Source organism: Entelurus aequoreus, linkage group LG01 (assembly GCF_033978785.1).
Source record: "Entelurus aequoreus isolate RoL-2023_Sb linkage group LG01, RoL_Eaeq_v1.1, whole genome shotgun sequence".
Taxonomy (NCBI): Eukaryota; Metazoa; Chordata; class Actinopteri; order Syngnathiformes; family Syngnathidae; genus Entelurus; species Entelurus aequoreus.
In genome coordinates this window covers 31290561-31310018 of record NC_084731.1, presented here as the reverse complement: position 1 = coordinate 31310018, position 19458 = coordinate 31290561, and the positions used below count along the sequence as shown (strand labels likewise).

Genomic DNA, 19458 nt, shown 5'->3' with positions numbered 1-19458 from the left:
ACCATTAAAATCTTCCAAAATGAATGCACATTACAAAAAAAAAGCACTGACAATACTAAACAATGCCGGCCAGTGCTCCTTATAGGCAGAACATGCACTGTGCTGTGCTTATTTATTATTTTTAATCATTTACCTTTTGTCAACGTGTGGACTTTGGGGTTTGTTTTTTCTGGAATGCAACGGAAAGTTGGCGCGGGCAAGGCGTGAAGGTAAGGACATTTTTTATTATTATTATAAAAAAGGAACCAAAGGCGCGCACAAGGCGGAAGTACAAAAACTTGGCTAATGAAACAAAACTTGCACAAAGGCAGAAACTATGAACAATAAACAAAAACTTACTTGGCTTGGAACTATGGTAGCATGAAGTCAAACAGAGTTAGCAGGGGTGTCAGAAGTAGCATGGCATGAAGTGAGCAGAGGTAATGTCGCCAGGCTGATTTCCTGGCAACTATCGGTTTAAATAATAGTGACATGATTAGTGAAAACAGGTGCGTGACTCAAAATGTGAAACAGGTGAAACTAATGGTTGCTATGGTCCAAAAACCAAACAGAACATGACTTAAGCAAAACATGATCACAGACATGACACCTTTCTGTATTTTGCACTATTTTTTATGCATTTTAACTGTGTTTTGTATATAGAATGTTCTGTACTTATTGTGATTTTTATTATTTGTAATATTTTGCCTTTGTTTTTTTTCACTATTTTTATGCATTTTACTGTGTTTTGTATATTGAATGTTCTCTACTTGTTGTGATTTTTATTATTTGTAATATTTTACCTTTGTGTTTTTTTCACTATTTTTTTGCATTTTAACTGTGTTTAGTATATAGAATGTTCTCTACTTGTTGTGATTTTTATTATTTGTAATATTTTACCTTTGTGTTTTTTTCACTATTTTTTTGCATTTTAACTGTGTTTAGTATATAGAATGTTCTCTACTTAGTGTGATTTTGATTAGAATTATTTTTTATATTTTACCTTTCTGTTTTTTCACTCGTTAAGCATGAAGAAGCACGTGTAAAAAGTCAATTATGAATGATATGGCACTTCACATGAAATTTTCTGCATATGTATTCCTAGCTGCTTGCTGACTCAACTTTAATGGAAAAATCCCTCACAATCTTGTACCGTCATGTGTGACGACACACAGCATTAGTGTTTGTCTTGTTCGGTAGAGGTACTGAGTTTGGAATCTGGGTCAGGGTACATTTTGGAGGGTTTATGAATTGATGTTTTAATGATGTTAAAAAATATTTTTTGCACTAAAACAATTAATTATTGGACAATGTAGGTGTCGTTTTTTTTTTATTTATAAAGACATTTTAAAGACAACCACTATTGCACCAAAGTGCTGTACAAATTAAAAACAAAGATTTAAAAATAGAATAAAAATCACAATACGTACAGACCATGCAATAAAAACACAACTAAACAAACCTCATACACAATAAGGTAATAATAATAATAATAATAATAATAATAATGGATTACATTTATATAGCGCTTTTCTATTGACTAGATACTGCAGATACTGCAGGTATAAAGTAGACAAAAAATGTACCATTGTAGCAATATAAAATATAACATATGTAAATATTACATTTATGTTATATTTCATATTGCTACTATGGTACATTTTTAGTCTACTTTATACCTGCATTATCCTTTCCATCCTTACCCTTTCCATCCTTTGAAACTGAGCTACTGTGTGGAACAATTTCCCTTGTGGATCAATAAAGTTTGTCTATGTCTAAGTTTATATTATTCCATTATTCATTAGCTCCACATTTACACATAGGTGGTGGTAAGCTACATTTGTAGCCACAGCTGCCCTGGGGTTGACTGACGGAAGCGCGGCAGCCAATTTGCACCTTTGACCCTCCGATCACCACCTATCATTCATTCACCAGTGTGAGCGGCACTGGGAGAAAAAAATAAAATAAGGAATATCCATAAAAATAGTAAAAAGGCACAAATAAAAACATTTCAACGTTCATAAAAATGACCAATTTCTTTCCATCAATTTGTTTTAGTACAAAACATGCATCAAATGAAATTCAAGTTGGATTTTAAAAAGTATAAAATAAATAAAAATGGGGAAAAACGTGTAATGAGTGTGGGTGGGTTGGAGGGGCTCCAAATAAAACTCTGCTTACCCAGCAGTCACGAGACATTGAAACAATGTTCATTATACGTACTTGTCCTTTAGGACTGACTTCAAAACAACGTTGCAAAATAGTTTTATTTATAAATTGAGACAACATTGATGTCTCACATTGGATCAACGTTGTTGGTTGGGAAATGACCAAATTTCAACGGTCAAATCAACGCAACACCAGACATTTATTAAACGGCGTAAAAAAAAAAAGCATGTTGTTTCACTGTTGTATTTGTGTTGTAGAATATTGGTTGAGATATGACCAAAATTCAGTGGTCAACTTAATATCAGAACCTGACATTGAGTAAACGTTGTCAAAAAGCATGTGGTTATGATTGAGTTGCTCAACGTCAGGATAGAATTCAACATTTTCTCAACATTGTTTTATTGTCTTGTGCCTGCTAGGTGGGGCCCTTCGATGCTGGCTATTGAGAACACACAACTGTGCTGTTTTTAAAATTACAAATAATTAAACTTATGGATATGGTGAAATTAAAACCTGCACAAATAACATTCGGAGCTCGAAATAATCTGCCGCCATCAAATTTCCCAAAGAATTGTTCAGAATTAGAGGTGGAAATATAATTTGAGGGAGTAAATTGAATTTAATGCGGCCCTGTGACCATTCTTTTTTAAAAGTGTGCATGGCAGCTTGTGGTTGGATGAAGAAATCAAACAATAAACATCATACAGTTTAAAAAGAAGTATGTTAAAAAAAGAGAAGGAAACAAACTATCTTAAGGATGTAATGTATTTATACAAACTACATTTTATGAAAGGATGAGTAGGTGTATTACTGTGAGTATATATGGACATATATATATATATATATGTATCTTGTAATAATATACTGATTATTGTTTAAATATCAGGTGATTATGTGTTGTATTGTTGATCAAGAATGAGATCTGAGCGATAATATAGGACATTAAGAGCTTTGCTTCTTCCTGATTCTTTGACACAATGTTATGTTGTTTTTTTATTGTACGTGTTTTTGTTTTTTTTACAAATGACAACAGTGTATTGTAAATGTTGTTTTTTTTCTCTTTAAATTGTGGATTTTTGGTTTGTTGTGTTTGCAATAAAGAAAGTGTTACCCACAATTTTAAGCCTCCGCGTGAAGACAACATCTCACCTATTGTACAAGTCGTCTCTGAAGTGCTCGTAGTCCAAGTCGTAGGTGCTGAAAGATAAAAAGTCACATGTCACTCAGCAACTAGCTGAGTATTTATGTCTGCATTTCCTCAATGTTACTTTGAGATGTTTGTCCCCCTCTTCACAACACCTTATAGATGTCTGCCTATTCAGATGTCGGCATTCCCTCGCTCGCATACTTGTGGACTTCCTTTCTCTGCTTTGAATTGTAATGTCCTTTTATCAATGGTAATTTAGGGTTATATTCTCCCATGCTTTCTCTCCCTCAAAGGAAATGCTGAAATATGATCTCGTGTCACGAGGCTCTTCCCCCTCCAAAGTCTCCAGCTGATTTTTAGCCACATCTCGAAAAATGTATAGCTTTGCGTTAGCCTTCCCTGTCGGCTTTTTTAGTACACATCTTTCGGATTTTGAAATGACATCATAAAAAAACAGCTCAGCACAAATGGTAGTATAGTGCCCTTAAATAGACAGTGGTTTGATGGCACCATCTGCAGGGAGAAAGTGAGAAGAGAAAGAGAAGTGATGCAGCTGTGAATCCTGCAGAGGGACCTCAACATTTTTCAACTGGAAGACGCTTTGACATGATGTAATGTTATGTAACTTCAAATTTAGTAAGTACAGTATATAATTCTGCATACTCTGTAATTGTTTCTTCATGTGTAAAACTGAATTGAAAAAGTGTTAAGGAATTATGAGAGGCATATTATAGGGTTGATAGTATCAGAAATGGGCATTTGTTTATGGGTTTTTACTATAGGCAATCAATTAATCAAACTTTTTTATACAGCACTTTTAATGTAAAGGCAAGTGAAAACACACAGTGCTTTATAACAAAAAAATGTAGAAGAAAAGAATGAGAAATATTCCGAATTCGTCCCACCCATCGACAATAGAGATGTCCGATAATATCGGCCTGCCGATATTATCGGCCGATAAATGCTTTAAAATGTAAAATCGGAAATTATCGGTATCAGGTTTTTTATTATCGGTATCGGTTTTTTTTTTTGTTTGTTTTTTGGTTTTTTTGTTTTTTATTAAATCAACATAAAAAACACAAGATACCCTTACAATTAGTGCACCAACCCAAAGAACCTCCCTGCCCATTTACACTCATTCACACTCATTCACACAAAATAATTGTTTCTTTCTGTTATTAATATTCTGGTTCCTACATTATATATCAATATATATCAATACAGTCTGCAAGGGATACAGTCCATAAGCACACATGATTGTGCGTGCTGCTGGTCCACTAATAGTACTAACCTTTAACAGTTAATTTTACTAATTTTCATTAATTACTAGTTTCTGTGTAACTGTTTTTATATTGTTTTATTTTCTTTTTTATTCAAGAAAATGTTTAATTTATTTATCTTATTTCATTTTATTAATTTTTTTAAGAAGGACCTTATCTTCACCATACTTGGTTGTCCAAATTAGGCATAATAATGTGTTAATTCCACGACTATATATATCAGTATCGGTTGATATCGGTATCGGTTGATATCAGTATCGGTAATTAAAGAGTTGGACAATATCGGAATATCGGATATCGGAAAAAAGCCATTATCGGACATCCCTAATTGACAAGACGTAATTAAATATGATTGGATTTCACTTCTGTCAGCGTATTTGTCTCGTACTTATACTTTTACTAACATGTCAGTTACTTATTTTATCATCTTAGTCAACGTGACTTTGTTTTGATTACCGATTATCTTATATTACCTGCTCCGATGTAAAAAATAAAAATAAATGAACAGATTAAATAAAATAAACAACTTCTAGCACAGGGCGGGCATGGCCGCGACGCCGGGCCAGGCCATACAAATTAGAGATGTCCGATAATGGCTTTTTTGCCGATATCCGATATTCCGATATTGTCCAACTCTTAATTACCGATTCCGATATCAACCGATACCGATATATACAGTCGTGGAATTAACACATTATTATGCCTAATTTTGTTGTGATGCCCCGCTGGATGCATTAAACAATGTAACAAGGTTTTCCAAAATCAATCAACTCAAGTTATGGAAAAAAAAATGCCAACATGGCACTGCCATATTTATAATTGAAGTCACAAAGTGCTTTTTTTTTTTTTAAAAGGCCTCAAAACAGCAGCTTGGAATTTGGGACATGCTCTCCCTGAGAGAGCATGAGGAGGTTGAGGTGGGCGGGGTTTGGGGGGGCGGGGTTGAGGTGGGGGGGGGGGGGTAGGGGGTAGCGGGGGGTGTATATTGTAGCGTCCCGGAAGAGTTAGTGCTGCAAGGGGTTCTGGGTATTTGTTCTGTTGTGTTTATGTTGTGTTACGGTGCGAATGTTCTCCCGAAATGTGTTTGTCATTCTTGTTTGGTGTGGGTTCACAGTGTGGCGCATATTTATAACAGTGTTAAAGTTGTTTATATGGCTACCTTCAGTGTGACCTGTATGGCTGTTGATCAAGTATGCCTTGCATTCTTCACTTGTGTGTGAGAAAAGCCGTAGATATTATGTGATTGGGCCGGCACGCAAAGGCAGTGCCTTTAAGGTTTATTGGCGCTCTGTACTTCTCCCTACGTCCGTGTACCACTCCGTATAGCGGCATTTTAAAAAGTTATACATTTGACTTTTTGTAATATCTAATAATATGCAGTAGCCCAAGTAAAAATTTACTTTTATTTTCAGAATATGCCAAATGCCAGTAAAAAAGCGATCTGATATGGCCCAATTCTGATCAAAATGATCTGAATCCACGATCTAAAGGTAAACACAACTAATAGTATGGTGATTATAGTCATTATGGTAACTATTCACATCATCATGTTACGGTCTGGCTTGGGTGTTATTGGTCTGGACCCCAGGATGAAAGGACGGCAGGCAAAGTGCAGGCACAACGCTCTTATTAGGGAGAGCACAAGAAAAATATTTCAGCAGGGAAATGCACGAAATGGGACCTGTCACAGGAAGCATAAAGAAAGCTATGCAACATGAGAGGTACAAAATAAAAAAAGCCAAAACAGAATGATGCAAAGCAGAATTGATGCACAATGATCCAGGCCAATCCTGAGGACAGGGTTGGTGTAAAAATCATCCTGATTGGCAACAAGGAACAGTTGTGTCCTGATTGTCAATCAGGGACATGTAAGGGAGCCAGCGCATCAAACGGAGGCAAGAAGGAAATGGAAACAAAAATAAAAGCGCTGGACAGGAAATAAAACAAAAATACCGGAAAAGAATAATAACAAACATGAGAGATCATGACACATCAAATGTGATGAATTAGTCGGAGGTTCACCAGAAATTGTCTTAGGTCAATGTCCTGAGGTGTGTAGTAGAGCAAAGCACCAAAACATGGATTACCTGTAGTGTGAAGAAGACGGTCGCTTTGTGGGTTTGTCCCTGCTGGGTTTAGGCTCTCCCGCCATGTTGATGTCTGAGAGAAACACAAGCACACTTCCATTCATTCACCTGAGAAAATGGAAGTTTTCGGACTTACTTGAGGTCGTTGTGACTTACCGAGCGTCTGCCCTGCCAGCACCCGACCGTTCTCGCCAGCGACGGCGCCCTTGGCGTGCTTCTCGTTGGCGTACTGGACGAAGGCGTAGCCCTTGTGTACGGAGCAGCCGAGCACGCGGCCGTACCTGGAGAATATGCTCTCCACGTCTGACTTGCTCACCACCGCCGTGTTGAGGTTGCCGATAAACACCCGCGAGTTGATGGACTTGGGGTCGGTTTTGTTGGTCACGTTGCTGGTCGGCACTTTCAGCGACATCCTGAGACCTGCAGAGAGGAGAAGATATCAAGTCACTTTCTCTTGATAATGTTTGTTGTTCACACACAAAAATTATGCGCTCATGTTCTTCTGCGTATTACAGGGCTAAAGAATTGGAGTTAATTTTAACCTCGCAAGCAAACATAAAACCACTGGGGTCCAATCTTGTGATTTATATAACTGAGTCATCCTTAAGTCCTCTCCTTTGTGGCAGTTACAATTGTTTTTAATAATGTCATTTATGTAAGTAAAGTGTTGCTGTAGCGTGTTTACTTAAGATGCAACTTCTTTAGTTATACTAGTGGTGTTCCTCACAGATCCATGATAGGTCCTCATTTGGGCTAATCAACTGGTGGCCCGCATGTTCAGTTCAAAAAAATGTATGAGAGACTCACATTTTAACAGCAGTTTCTTAAAATGCTGTCATAGAGATGATCTTTGAGTATCTTTTTTTTTTTTGGCAAAAGGTCCTTAAAAGTGTTCCTGTAATTCTGAAAAAAAAATAGACTGAAATCAAATGTCTACTGTAGAGGACGTTGGTTCCCTGGAATATTAGAACAATTTCCCTTGTGGATCAATATAGTTTTTCTAAGTCTAAGGAATATGCAAAATAAGACTAATGATAACAGGGAGAGCAGTTTACTTTTTTAATTTTTGTGCCACTAAATCAGGGGTCAGCAACCCAAAATGTTGAAAGAGCCATATTGGACCAAAAATACAAAAATAAAATCTGTCTGCAGCCGCAAAAAATTAAAAGCCTTAAATAAGTTTTTTTTGTTTTTTTTTTAATAAGTGTTATAATGAAGGCAACACATGATGTAAGTATCTATATTAGCTATATTAGCCTTCTATCAAAGGCTGACGCAAATCTTCGTTGACAGAAATGTGGTATTTTAATTTTTATTCTACACATTTTCACAACATGGGAAATCATTAGTAAAACGGAGGCTTCTCACAGGATGAGCTAACTTCTGGAAATTACTGGCTCCGAATGGCCAAATGTATAGATGTGTGTCCAAGTTTAAGGAAACGGCAGGCTGTCTTCTTCTAATGGATTTATAACAATCTTTGCAAGCTGGGTAACGTTTGCTGTGGTCTGGAACAACATGGCACACAAACAACTATCAGAAATGCAGCCAATATTACATACAGATAATGTGTCAGGAGACATGCAAATATAAATTAAATACACAGAGGACATACGTAAAAGAAATTAAATGAGCTCAAATATACCTAAAAAACGAGGCATAACGATGCAATATGTACAGCTAGCCTATTTAGCATGTTAGCACCGATTAGCTTGCTGTCATGCATTGACTAAATATGCCTAATTAGCACCTCCAACAAGTCAATAACATCAACAAAGCTCACATTTGTGCATTCATGCAGAGCATAAAAAGTCTGTGCATTCACGCACAGCATAAAAAGTTTGGTAGACAAAATGAGACAAAGAAGGAGTGGCATAAAACACGTCTTTCTGTGGCACCGTAGGAGAAAGTTGTACATGTAAACAAACTACGGTGAGTTCAAGGACCGCTGAAATTAGTAGGACAAAACGGTGCTTGCCAAATACTCTCATCAGTGAAGCATGTTTAATATGAACAGTGGGATTTCTAACAGCTAAGAAGGTGTGTGTCATGATTGTCCTCTGACAGAAGCCATAGTAACACAACATTTTTTCATCTTTTGCCATTTTCACACATCTTTGAAAAAGCTCCAGGGAACCCCTAGGGCGGCGCTAAAAAGCTGCATGCGGCTCTCGAGCCGCGGGTTGCTGACCCCTGCACAAATTAATGGGAACTATTCATTTTATAGTAAGTATTAATAGTAACTATTCATTTATAGTACCTATCATTTAGCACTGAAATAAGGCATTGGTATCTACTCAGTTCTTCGGTCTTTTTACATCTAGGGACGGCGTGGCGAAGTTGGTAGAGTGGCTGTGCCAGCAATCGGAGTGTTGCTGGTTACTGGGGTTCAATCCCCACCTTCTACCTTCCTAGTCATGTCCGTTGTGTCCTTGGGCAAGACACTTCACCCTTTGCCTCTGATGGCTGCTGGTTAGCGCCTTGCATGGCAGCTCCCGCCATCAGTGTGTGAATGTGTGTGTGAATGGGTGAATGTGGAAATACTGTCAAAGCGCTTTGAGTACCTTGAAGGTAGAAAAGCGCTATACAAGTATAACCCATTTATCATTTATTTATCAATTACATTGACACCGGTGCTATTAGGTACCAAGTATTGATACCCATTCCTAGTCTAAACTCCATTCGGAAAATTACATTTTAAGAGTTGTTTGCTTGTTGTCTCGAGGGTAGAAATTAAAGCACTTTTTCCTTGCGTCCTTCTGCATCAATATACTGTACAGTCAATTCTGCATCATTGTGAAACGTCATGTCGAGGGAATTCACATCACGTCAAGAGCAAGAAGTGAACACAAGCGGCCATCTTCAAGCGCGACCCAAACATGCCGTTGTAGGCTTCCTGAAACATGCAGAAACAATCCATAAATATGTTACTGTCTCTCCTCTGGCTCTGAGCAGCAGAATTATAGGACATTTTTCATCGGGGTCACTCCAACGCAGATGAAAATGTTCCTTTGATTCATGTTTGTTGGTCCATTAGAGGCTTTCATCGCAGTAACTGCTGCTGTGCTTTCAACATCAGAGTGAAGACGCAAATGTCTCTTCTATTTGATCATCTCTCTGCACGTCAGAGGTCATATAAACAAAGAGTCGACACATTGAAGATGGCACCATCTTCATGTCAGTCAGCTTTGGTGACAGTATGTTCCGCGTGACAGCCTGGACTTGGTGTATTTCCACAAATATTTATTGTTTGAGACTCTTCTATGTATATTTATACCTAGTTAGCAAGTAAATATGTGTCATTGAATTAATGTGATCCCTCCTTCGCACACAATACAGAGAGCAGATGAGAACGACAGGAACCCAGTGGTAGCCTATGGTCACTATGGTTACCACTGGGTGACAAACGAAATGGCTTCTTGTTTTATATCAGCAATTTTTGAACCAGTACGCCAGAAGCTTGGTTCAGTTCACTGGAGAAGAACTACATCTAATTATGGAGTAGCACTCAGGCACTTTAAGGTAAATACAACAGTGTATTGAATATGGGCTAGATCCATAGAACCACACCAACCCGTGTCTCGTTGTTCCCATTGGGTTGAGTAGAGGATGTCGTTGTGGTTTGTGCAGCCCTTTCAGACACTTGTGATTAAGGGCTATATAAATAAACTTTGATTGATTGATTGATTGAACCCTTCTGATTGTATGTCTCTTCCATTTCAATTTAGTAATAACAGGACTTTAGGTCAAGGACAGACCATTTTAAACCAGTTAGAAGGGACAGCATTTATTCCAAGTTTGGCAGTGCATATAGGCACCTTTGATGGTTTGAGAGTTCCATCCAACCATCCATCCATTTTCTACCCCATGTCCCGTTCGGGGTGGCGGGGGTGCTGGAGCCTATCTCAGCTGCATTCGGGCAGAAGGGGGGTTACACCCCAGACAAGTCGCCACCTCATCGCAGGGCCAACACAGATAGAGTTCTATTTTCTGAAATCGATGCACAAACGCAGTGTAACATTATTTTTCCTGACAACAACTATGGCCGATGCAGAGGGAGACTTAGACTTGCGGATGATACCGGAATCCAGCAATTTTTGAAGATGCTTTCTGACCACATCTATGTCAAGTGGGTGGATGGGTCTAGCCCGTTGTTTAAAAGGCATATCGTTACTAATTCTGATGTGATGCATCACTTTGTCGGTATGCCAAAAATCCAAATCATGATGGGCAAAGACTTCTGGCATGGCGCTAAGTCATTTTGGGATCTGGTTTTTCCACTCAGGTGGTAAAGGGGAGTCGCCAAAATCAAGATCAATTTGGTCTACAATATGCTTATCACCCATCACTCGCTGAACAGCATGAATATCGGCCAGCACTGTCCTGAAGTCGTTTGTTTTATTATTCTTTACTACACTGCGTAAGGGACTAGAAAAATTACATAGGGTACTTACAACTTACAATCTTCGGGGAGGGGAAAACTCAAACAAGGCCTGCCCCAGGACCCACTTCTTGTCAAGGGTGCTGTTAGCATGGAATAGTCCACCAATGTAAGCTGTACTATAGGCACTATTCGAGGGGCTCTATCTGGTACTCTCACCTTACCTTTGGCCTCCATGCTTTCTTTTCGTGTCGCACTTCTAGTACCTTAAAAACCACTCCATAGTCTGGAAAGGTTTTTGGGGTTTCCATTAATTTTGTTCAACGTACCTGGAGTAAATGACATCTAGCGTATTGCTGCCAATAAGCACTTGTGGCATTCTATTAAGATCAGGGGCCACTACCGCTAATGTGGGAACTTCAATCTCTGTCCAGATTAAATTCTTCAGGGAATGCTAAATTCAGTTTTATATATCCAAGGTAGGGCGCCGACTGACTGTTTGCGCCTTTTACTTCCAGCTTTACATCCACCAAGTCCTCCAGGGACTGCAAGCAACAATGATACAGCTCCTTCATGTAAATTGACTGTGTGTGGCTACTTGAGACCCCTGTGTCCAGAAGACTGTTTTGCATTCATAGTAACCTGGGTTACAACAGTAAACTTGTATTTATTATCTCTTCAAATTCCATTAAGGTGTTTTTCTTCAGGTGCAAAATAATAATACAGCAGCACATCAATTTACAAGCTTAATCAGTTCTGTGACAGAGCTCTTAACCCTTGCATCTCAAATCAATGTCTCCCATTGAAATAAATTGAAATCAGTTTAATAGGTGCTCGGTTCCCCTACAAGGACACAATTTTAACATGTAACATTCATATAAAAAAGACAAAATAACTTTTAGAAATATAGTATTAAAACAATACAATAGAATGTACCATTGACAACTATAGTAGATTTATGAGATAATGTAATAATGTATAGCATTTACTTTGGAGAGTGGACTTTTACAATATCTCCTTCCACACCATCAGCAGCTTTTCCATATTTTCATTGAAAAATGTCTTGTTTGGATATTATTCAAACATCCTTGGCTGGCGTTACACTCATTCGGCTTCAGTATGGTGCAGACTAGCAGTTGAAATTGCTTCGCTAAGTTTGTCATCCCTCCATCCATTTTCTACCGCTTGTTTTTGACCATTAATTTTTCTAATTCAATGAATATCATCCGCTTCTTCTTCTCAGTCCACACTCATTTCCTCCATCCCATTGTTAGAAAACAACGTTTTGTTGATCTCCAGCTATAAGCTAATGTTAGTGAGTAAGGCTTAATGTTTTGGATGGATTTTACGGGGTTTGCCATGACATTTGCGACGCCAACTAATGCTTGTAACTCAAATATTTGCTTTCAACATAAAACATAATTAGCCAAGAAACAGCTCTTATCTCAAAACACTTAAGTTGAGGTACCACAGTACTGTAATCGATATCTAAAAATAGATAATAAATTACAGAACAATGTATAGACTTGTTCTTTACTAAAATGATTCAGATTGTTTTTGTTGGAAACTAGCACTATAGCATAGATTTTTTTAAATTAAAATTTAATTTAATTAACTTGACCTTCTTTGAGGGCGGGTTGTGCCATTGAAGGGGGCCCTGCAGGCTTTATGATGGAAGAAACACTGCATGTTAGGAATGCTCTTTGTAGCAGAAATTGTGACCTCAAAAGGCAGGAGACATAAGGCAAAAAAGTATTTAATTCCCAAAAGTCCAACATCTGAGGTAGAGTGCAACAGGGATGTGCAGTTTACCTTTTTTCTCACCTTTTTTGTAAGGGGCGCCAAAAATATTAATTTCCCCTTGGGGATTGTTAAAGATTTCTGATTCTGATAAAGCAAACACAGGGAAACTGTGCAAGAAAAAAAACTGAAGAGTGCTAACAAGAAAGAAATGCAAAACAAGAAGTCAAAAAATGCTACAAACCGTGAAAGTTCCTCTGAAAAGCAGACATAAATAGCCCTCCAACACCAGGTGAGACAATCAACGCAAACAAGCTGCAGGTGAGAAGCGCTCAGAAAGAAAGCGTAAATCTGGGGCAAACAGAATACAAACAAAAAAGGAAGTGGAAGCAAAATAAGAGTGTTAAACAGGAAATGAAGCCAAAAACACAGGAAACACACCCATAAGCTAAAACAAAGAATGGTCGAGCGTAACAGGTTGTTACGTTCCCAGATGGCTCAGAGTCTAGGGATCGTAGGGGAACGCAACATAAAAGTGTATAAACCAAATGAGTTGTAAACTAAAGATACCAAAGCCAAGAATTGAAAACAAAAACTAGTGTTATTGAAAAGTAACCATGGGGGTGGGGGGATTACAACTAGCCTAGCTTGGGAATACAGGCCCTGTCAAAGAAATGAACAAAACATACCAAAAAACAACTCTAAAAAAGAAAGGTTAGCTGACTAACTAAAGCTATTTAATTAGCATAAACCAAAAACCTACCTACCTACTCTAGCCAAAGAGGGGGTCCAAAACATACAAGGGTGACAGCCACCACTAAGCCTGGTGTCTCTATACATAAACAAATCCTACGTGTGTAGTGTATAGAGGCCTCTGTCTAACCTTTCCCAAGACTAGGCTGCATATACTTACAAAAGTTGAAAGGTAAAACAAAAAGGAAGACAAAAAAACAGGTGGCACAAGTTTAGCAAAGAGCTTAACAAAAAAGATTACAAAACAAAGTAACGTCAAAGACAAAGCTCCACACAGCATGTCAGAAAAAGAATCCCCCATCCAGTGGTGAGCAGGTGGTTTTAAGCAGCACAGGAGGATGAATGGTGGACCGGGATTGGCTGGCTGATCAACAGCTGAAATGAGGAGCAGCTGGGAACAGGAACCGGTTGATTGGCAGCAGAGGCAGTGATTGAGTGTGACCTGTACAAACAATAGAAGAAACACAAAACAAAAACCACCACTACGTGGAACGTAACACAGGTGGTAATAGTACACTGACTGCAGAGCTGACTGCTAGGCTGGAGGTCGAGCTGACTGCTAGGCTGGAGGTCGAGCTGACTGTAGAGCTGAAGGCTGGGCTGGAGGTTGAGCTGACTGCAGAGTTGATGGCTGGGCTAGAGGTCGAGCTGACTGCAGAGTTGATGGCTGGGCTAGAAGTCGAGCTGACTGCAGAGCTGCAAAACATGGATGGCGGCGTCGTAGGAAGACCCGCAGGAGACGAAGATGGCGGCATTGTGGGAAGACTCACAGGGGACGAGGATGGCGGCGTCGTGGGAAGACCCGCTGGAGACGGGAATGGCGGCGTCGTGGGAAGACCCGCTGGAGACGAGGATGGCGGCGTCGTGAGAAGACCCACTGGAGACGAGGATGGCGTCGTCGTGGGAAGACCCACTGGAGACGAGGATGGCGGCGTCGGCAGACCCACTAGAGTTGCTTTTGGTGTCTGCAGAGCTGGAGCAGCAGGCCTCTGGACCGGTGGTGTCTGCAGAGCTGGAGCAGCAGGCGTCGGGACTGGTGGAGTTTGCAGAGCTGGAGCAGCAGGCGTCGGGACCTGTGGTGTCTCCATAGCTGGAGCAGCAGGCGTCGGGACCAATGGCGTCTGCAGAGCTGGTGCAGCAAGCGTCGGGGGAGTGGGCGTCTGCATAGCTGGAGCAGCAGGCGTTGGGGTAGGTGGCGTCTGTAGAGGTGGAACAGCAAGCGTTGGGGCCGGTGGCATCTGCAGAGCTGGAGCAGCAAGCGTCGAGACTGGTGGCGTCTGCAGAGCTGGAGCAGCAAGCGTCGAGACAGGTGGCGTCTGCAGAGCTGGAGTAGCAAGCGTCGAGACTGGTGGCGTCTGCAGATCTGGGGCAGGAAGCGTCGAGACTGGCGGCGTCTGCAGGCCCACTGGAATAGTGGTGGCGTCTGCGGGCCCACTGGAGTAGCTGGTGGCGGAGCGGGCATCAAAGCTGGAGCAAGCTTGGCCTGGACAGACTTTTCAGCTGGAGCAAGCTTGACTGGAGTGGATGTCGAACCTGGAGCAAGGTTGGCTGGAGTGAATGTCGAAACTGGAGCGAGCTTGGCCGGAGTGGGCGTCGTAGCTGTAGCGAGCTTGGCTGGAGTGGGCGTCGAAGCTGGAGCGAGCTTTGCTGGAGCGAGCTTGGCTGGAGTGTGCGTACAAGCTGGAGCGAGCTTGGCTGGGGTGGGCGTCGAAGCTTAACTTCTCTGGAGAGTCTCTGGTGGATTGTGGTGCTGGAGCAGGAAGTGTAGCTGAAGCATGAGCTGATGACGCCCCCGTTAGTAAAGAGGTGGAAGGCGACCACGTTGGAAGGAGCTATGCCTCCCCAGTCGCACAGCTGAACCTCCCCCCCACTCCTTCCTCAAAGAGCGGATTCCAGACGCTATATGGAACTGGAGAGAGGAGCTTTTGACCCGCAACCTTAGCGGGGGCAGAAGCTAAGGGTGGGTGGGTCTTTGGAAGTCAGGTAGCCGGAGTTGGCGGGGGCCAGGCCTTGGGGAATCTGGGTGGTGGAATCAGACCAGGAAAAGCAGGGGTTGCGGAAAACCGTGGAGCGGGTGAGGTGGGAGGAACTTGAGCCCTGGCCCACTGTTGTTGACTGGCTGTTAAAGAAAATATGTCCCAACTGGGCGCATCATCTGCGGGAGCCTCCTCATGTGTCTGCCGCTTTGGACGTGGAGTGTGCGTCCCCCTGCGTGTTTCTGGCGCCAGCGGTGTTCCGTAATGGACATCAGAAGCAATTTGTTATTCTTACAGCCGGACCTGTGTCCATCCATCCATCCATTTTCTACCGCTTGTCCCGTTCGGGGTCGCGGGGGGTGCTGGAGCCTATCTCAGCTACAATCGGGCGGAAGGCGGGGTACACCCTGGACAAGTTGCCACCTCATCGCAGGGCCAACACAGATAGACAGACAACATTCACACTCACATTCACACACTAGGGCCAATTTAGTGTTGCCAATCAACCTATCCCCAGGTGCATGTCTTTGGAGGTGGGAGGAAGCCGGAGTACCCGGAGGGAACCCACGCAGTCACGGGGAGAACATGCAAACTCCACACAGAAAGATCCCGAGCCTGGGATTGAACCCAAGACTACTCAGGACCTTCGTATTGTGAGGCAGACGCACTAACCCCTCTTCTACCGTGCGGACCTGTGTGTTTTCTTCCATACCTGACGGTTTGGGCTACAACTGTTGCCTTCCTCAGAGGTTGTCACGTGAAGTAAACACACACAAGAATAACAAATTGCATAATTTTTTGAAGCCCTAATGAACCTCTTTGGATTGGACTTGAGAATGTTTTGAGCCAAGACTGCGCTGAGTCATAGCCCAGGCCGCGTACACTAATTCCAGGTGGGCATTTATCAAACCGATATTTGTATGTGGGATTATTCTGTTAGGAATGCTCTTTGTAGCAGAGGTCGTGGCCTCAAAAGGCAGGAGACATAAGGCAGCGTGCAGGCAGAAAAGTATTTAATGCCCAAAAGTCCAACATCTGAGGTAGAGAGCAACAGGGATATGCATAAAGCAAACACAGGGACACTGTGCAAGAAAAAAAACTGAAAAGAGCTAACAAGAAAGAAATGTAAAACCAGAAGTCAAAAAAAGGCTACAAACGGTGAAAGTTTCTCCTAACATTTGGAATGATCCCACAACCAACAAAGAAAAGAGACTGACGTAAAAAGCCCTTCAACACCAGGTGAGACAATCGACGCAAACAAGCCGCAGGTGAGGAGGGAAGCGCTCAGAAAGAGAGTAAAGCTGGGGCAAACAGAATACAAACAATACAGGAAGTGGAACCAAAATAAGACCGTAAAAGAGTAGGTGAAGCCAAAAACACAGGAAACACACCCCAAAACTAAAACAAAGAATGGCCAGGTGCACGGGTCGTAACACTGCATTCATTATGAAGATGGCTTTTTTATGTATCTTTGACAGAAAAACGTCATTACTGCTACAAATAAACCACCCACTGTCAGCAAAAATGGATCAATGGGAATTTTCATCATCTGTAAATCTCATCTCACCTGTCACTCCTCCCTTCATCCCCACCATCATCTCCTCCTCCTGTCCTCCCTGGGAGCAGCCTTTGTCCCCAGACATCCTATTTCCTGGGAAATAAGTAGCAGCAAGCAGTATGAGGGAAGATGAGGAGCATTAACTTCCGCTAATGTCCTTAATGTGTGGAGCGCCTCACCTCTTCTTCCCCTCACTGACCTTTTCAACTCACACTGATGGCTTCTGGGAGAATGTGTGACACGTTGATGGACACTCACTGGCCAAATATATGAATCTTCCTAAGGGTATATGGAATGATATGTTGCTGTCATGGCAGTGAATCACGTATTTTATCAGGTCATAAATGTCATTGTTTTCTTCCAGGCAACACACACAGACGCACACACACACACACACACGCACGCACGCACACACTGACACACTGACACACACAAACAGGGAAGTGGGATAAAGATGTCAGCAGTGTCCGCAACCTCAGCATCATTGATTTAACCTCTACCCCTTCATTTGTGAAGTACAGGGAAGTCAATTAGGAATAAAGCCTCATTATAGAACTGGTTATGTTGAATACCAGACTGACGTTTTATATTCGAGCTGCACAATTTTTTTTTAAAGCATATTAATTCCATTCAAACTACATGTAATTTGTAAATATCTGTGATTTTTATTTTTACTTAACCTACCGGTATACAGATTTAGCGCTAACTAGGGGTGTGGGAAAAAATCGATTCAAATTCGAATCGCGATTCTCACGTTGTGCGATTCAGAATCGATTCTCATTTTTAAAAAATCGATTAGTAATTTTTTTTAATTTTTTTTAATTTTTTTTATTTTTTTATTTTTTTATTAATCAATCCAACAAAACAATACACAGCAATACCATAACAATTCAATCCAATTCCAAAACCAAACCCGACCCAGCAACACTCAGAACTGCAATAAACAGAGCAATGGAGCGGAGACACAAACACGACAAAGAACAAACCAAAAGTAGTGAAACAAAAATGAATATTATCAACAACAGTATCAATATTAGTTACAATTTCAACATAGCAGTGATTAAAAATCCCTCATTGACATTATCATTAGACATTTATAAAAAATAAAAAAAATGAACAATAGTGTCACAGTGACAACACACTGTGTCCAATATTTTCACTTTAATAGTTAAAACAACTTTACATTATTGCAATCAGTAAATAAAACATTGTCCTTTACAATTATAAAAGCTTTTCACAAAAATCTACTACTCTGCTTGCATGTCAGCAGACTGGGGTAGATCCTGCTGAAATCCTATGTATTGAATGAATAGAGAATCGTTTTGACTCGGGAAAAAAATCGTTTTTGAATCGAGAATCGTGTTGAATTGAAAAAAAAATCGATTTTGAATCGAATCGTGACCCCAAGAATCGATATTGAATCGAATCGTGGGACACCCAAAGATTCACAGCCCTAGCGCTAACTGTTTAGCATCTTCTGCCAGATAATAAGAATACGTAGCAGGAGAGATCGATGTCGTCATCTCAGTGACAAAGATAGAATTTAACATGGCAAAAGATTACACTAGAAAATACAAATTTAAAAGGGTGACAAGATGTGAGGAAAAAAAAAAGTTTAAATGTTATCAGACAAGAAGCCATTATGCTAATATTAAAAAGCAGAGATGTCTGGTTTTTTAATTATGATATTAACTACTTTGGGTTGATTTTTATGTGTCTGATTAACAAAAAGGTGTTCCATTTTTTCTGTATGATTTGATACGATCCCGGTACCTGGGAATCGATACCAATACTCGACGGTACCGATTTTTGGTACTTCTGTATGTGTTCATGTGTTAATAAATGTTAATTGGTTTCATAATTTAAAAAAAATATTTATTTAACATTAAACAAGGAACTGGTAATGATAACTGTGCGATCAAGTTGTTGTATCTTGATTTCTTATACTCCTGAGTCTCATTTACAAGTAATATATGGTGGACTTCGGATGCACTTGCAATTCTAAGACAATAGATGGCAGTAGTGTATAGGCGACAGTGTTTAAACCTGCCCTACAAAGTGTTTATACTGTAAGTATTGTACTTTTTACACACCAGCTGTTTGATTGTAAATTGCATCCAGTGATGGGCGGTAAAAAGCTACATGTAGCGATGCTACGTAGCTTAACTACATTTCCGAGTAGCGAGTAGGCAAGCTAGGGTGGGTCAATACGCTTTAATACCAGGAAACAAATTCAAACACACCTTGCTCGTAGAAATAACATGAGGCGAGGGTTTTGCTTTAAAAACTATGTTTCTTCCAGGGTGCATCAAAAGGCCATTTACCAATACTTTTATGTCCATCCATCCATCCATCCATTTTCTACCGCTCGTCCCTTTCGGGGTCACG

At 40.6% G+C, this 19458-nt stretch overlaps 1 protein-coding gene across 4 annotated transcripts in view; it reads right to left on the bottom strand.

Annotated features, from left to right (window-relative positions):
• raly (RALY heterogeneous nuclear ribonucleoprotein) overlaps window positions 1-19458 on the bottom strand; it is a 58552-nt gene that overhangs the window by 22929 nt on the left and 16165 nt on the right. For 2 of the 4 annotated variants that reach the window (XM_062063999.1, XM_062063835.1), the window contains exons 1-6: window positions 19395-19451; window positions 17270-17349; window positions 17080-17163; window positions 6819-7082; window positions 6663-6735; window positions 3298-3345 (exon numbers count right to left, since the gene is read on the bottom strand). In XM_062063999.1, coding sequence (XP_061919983.1) covers window positions 3298-3345; window positions 6663-6735; window positions 6819-7082; window positions 17080-17155 — 461 coding nt within the window. In that variant the 5' untranslated portion in view covers window positions 17156-17163; window positions 17270-17349; window positions 19395-19451. Of the gene's footprint in view, window positions 1-3297; window positions 3346-6662; window positions 6736-6818; window positions 7083-17079; window positions 17164-17249; window positions 17350-19394; window positions 19452-19458 lie in introns of those variants that run through there. The other 2 variants (XM_062063752.1, XM_062063918.1) reach the window with 2 other exon arrangements.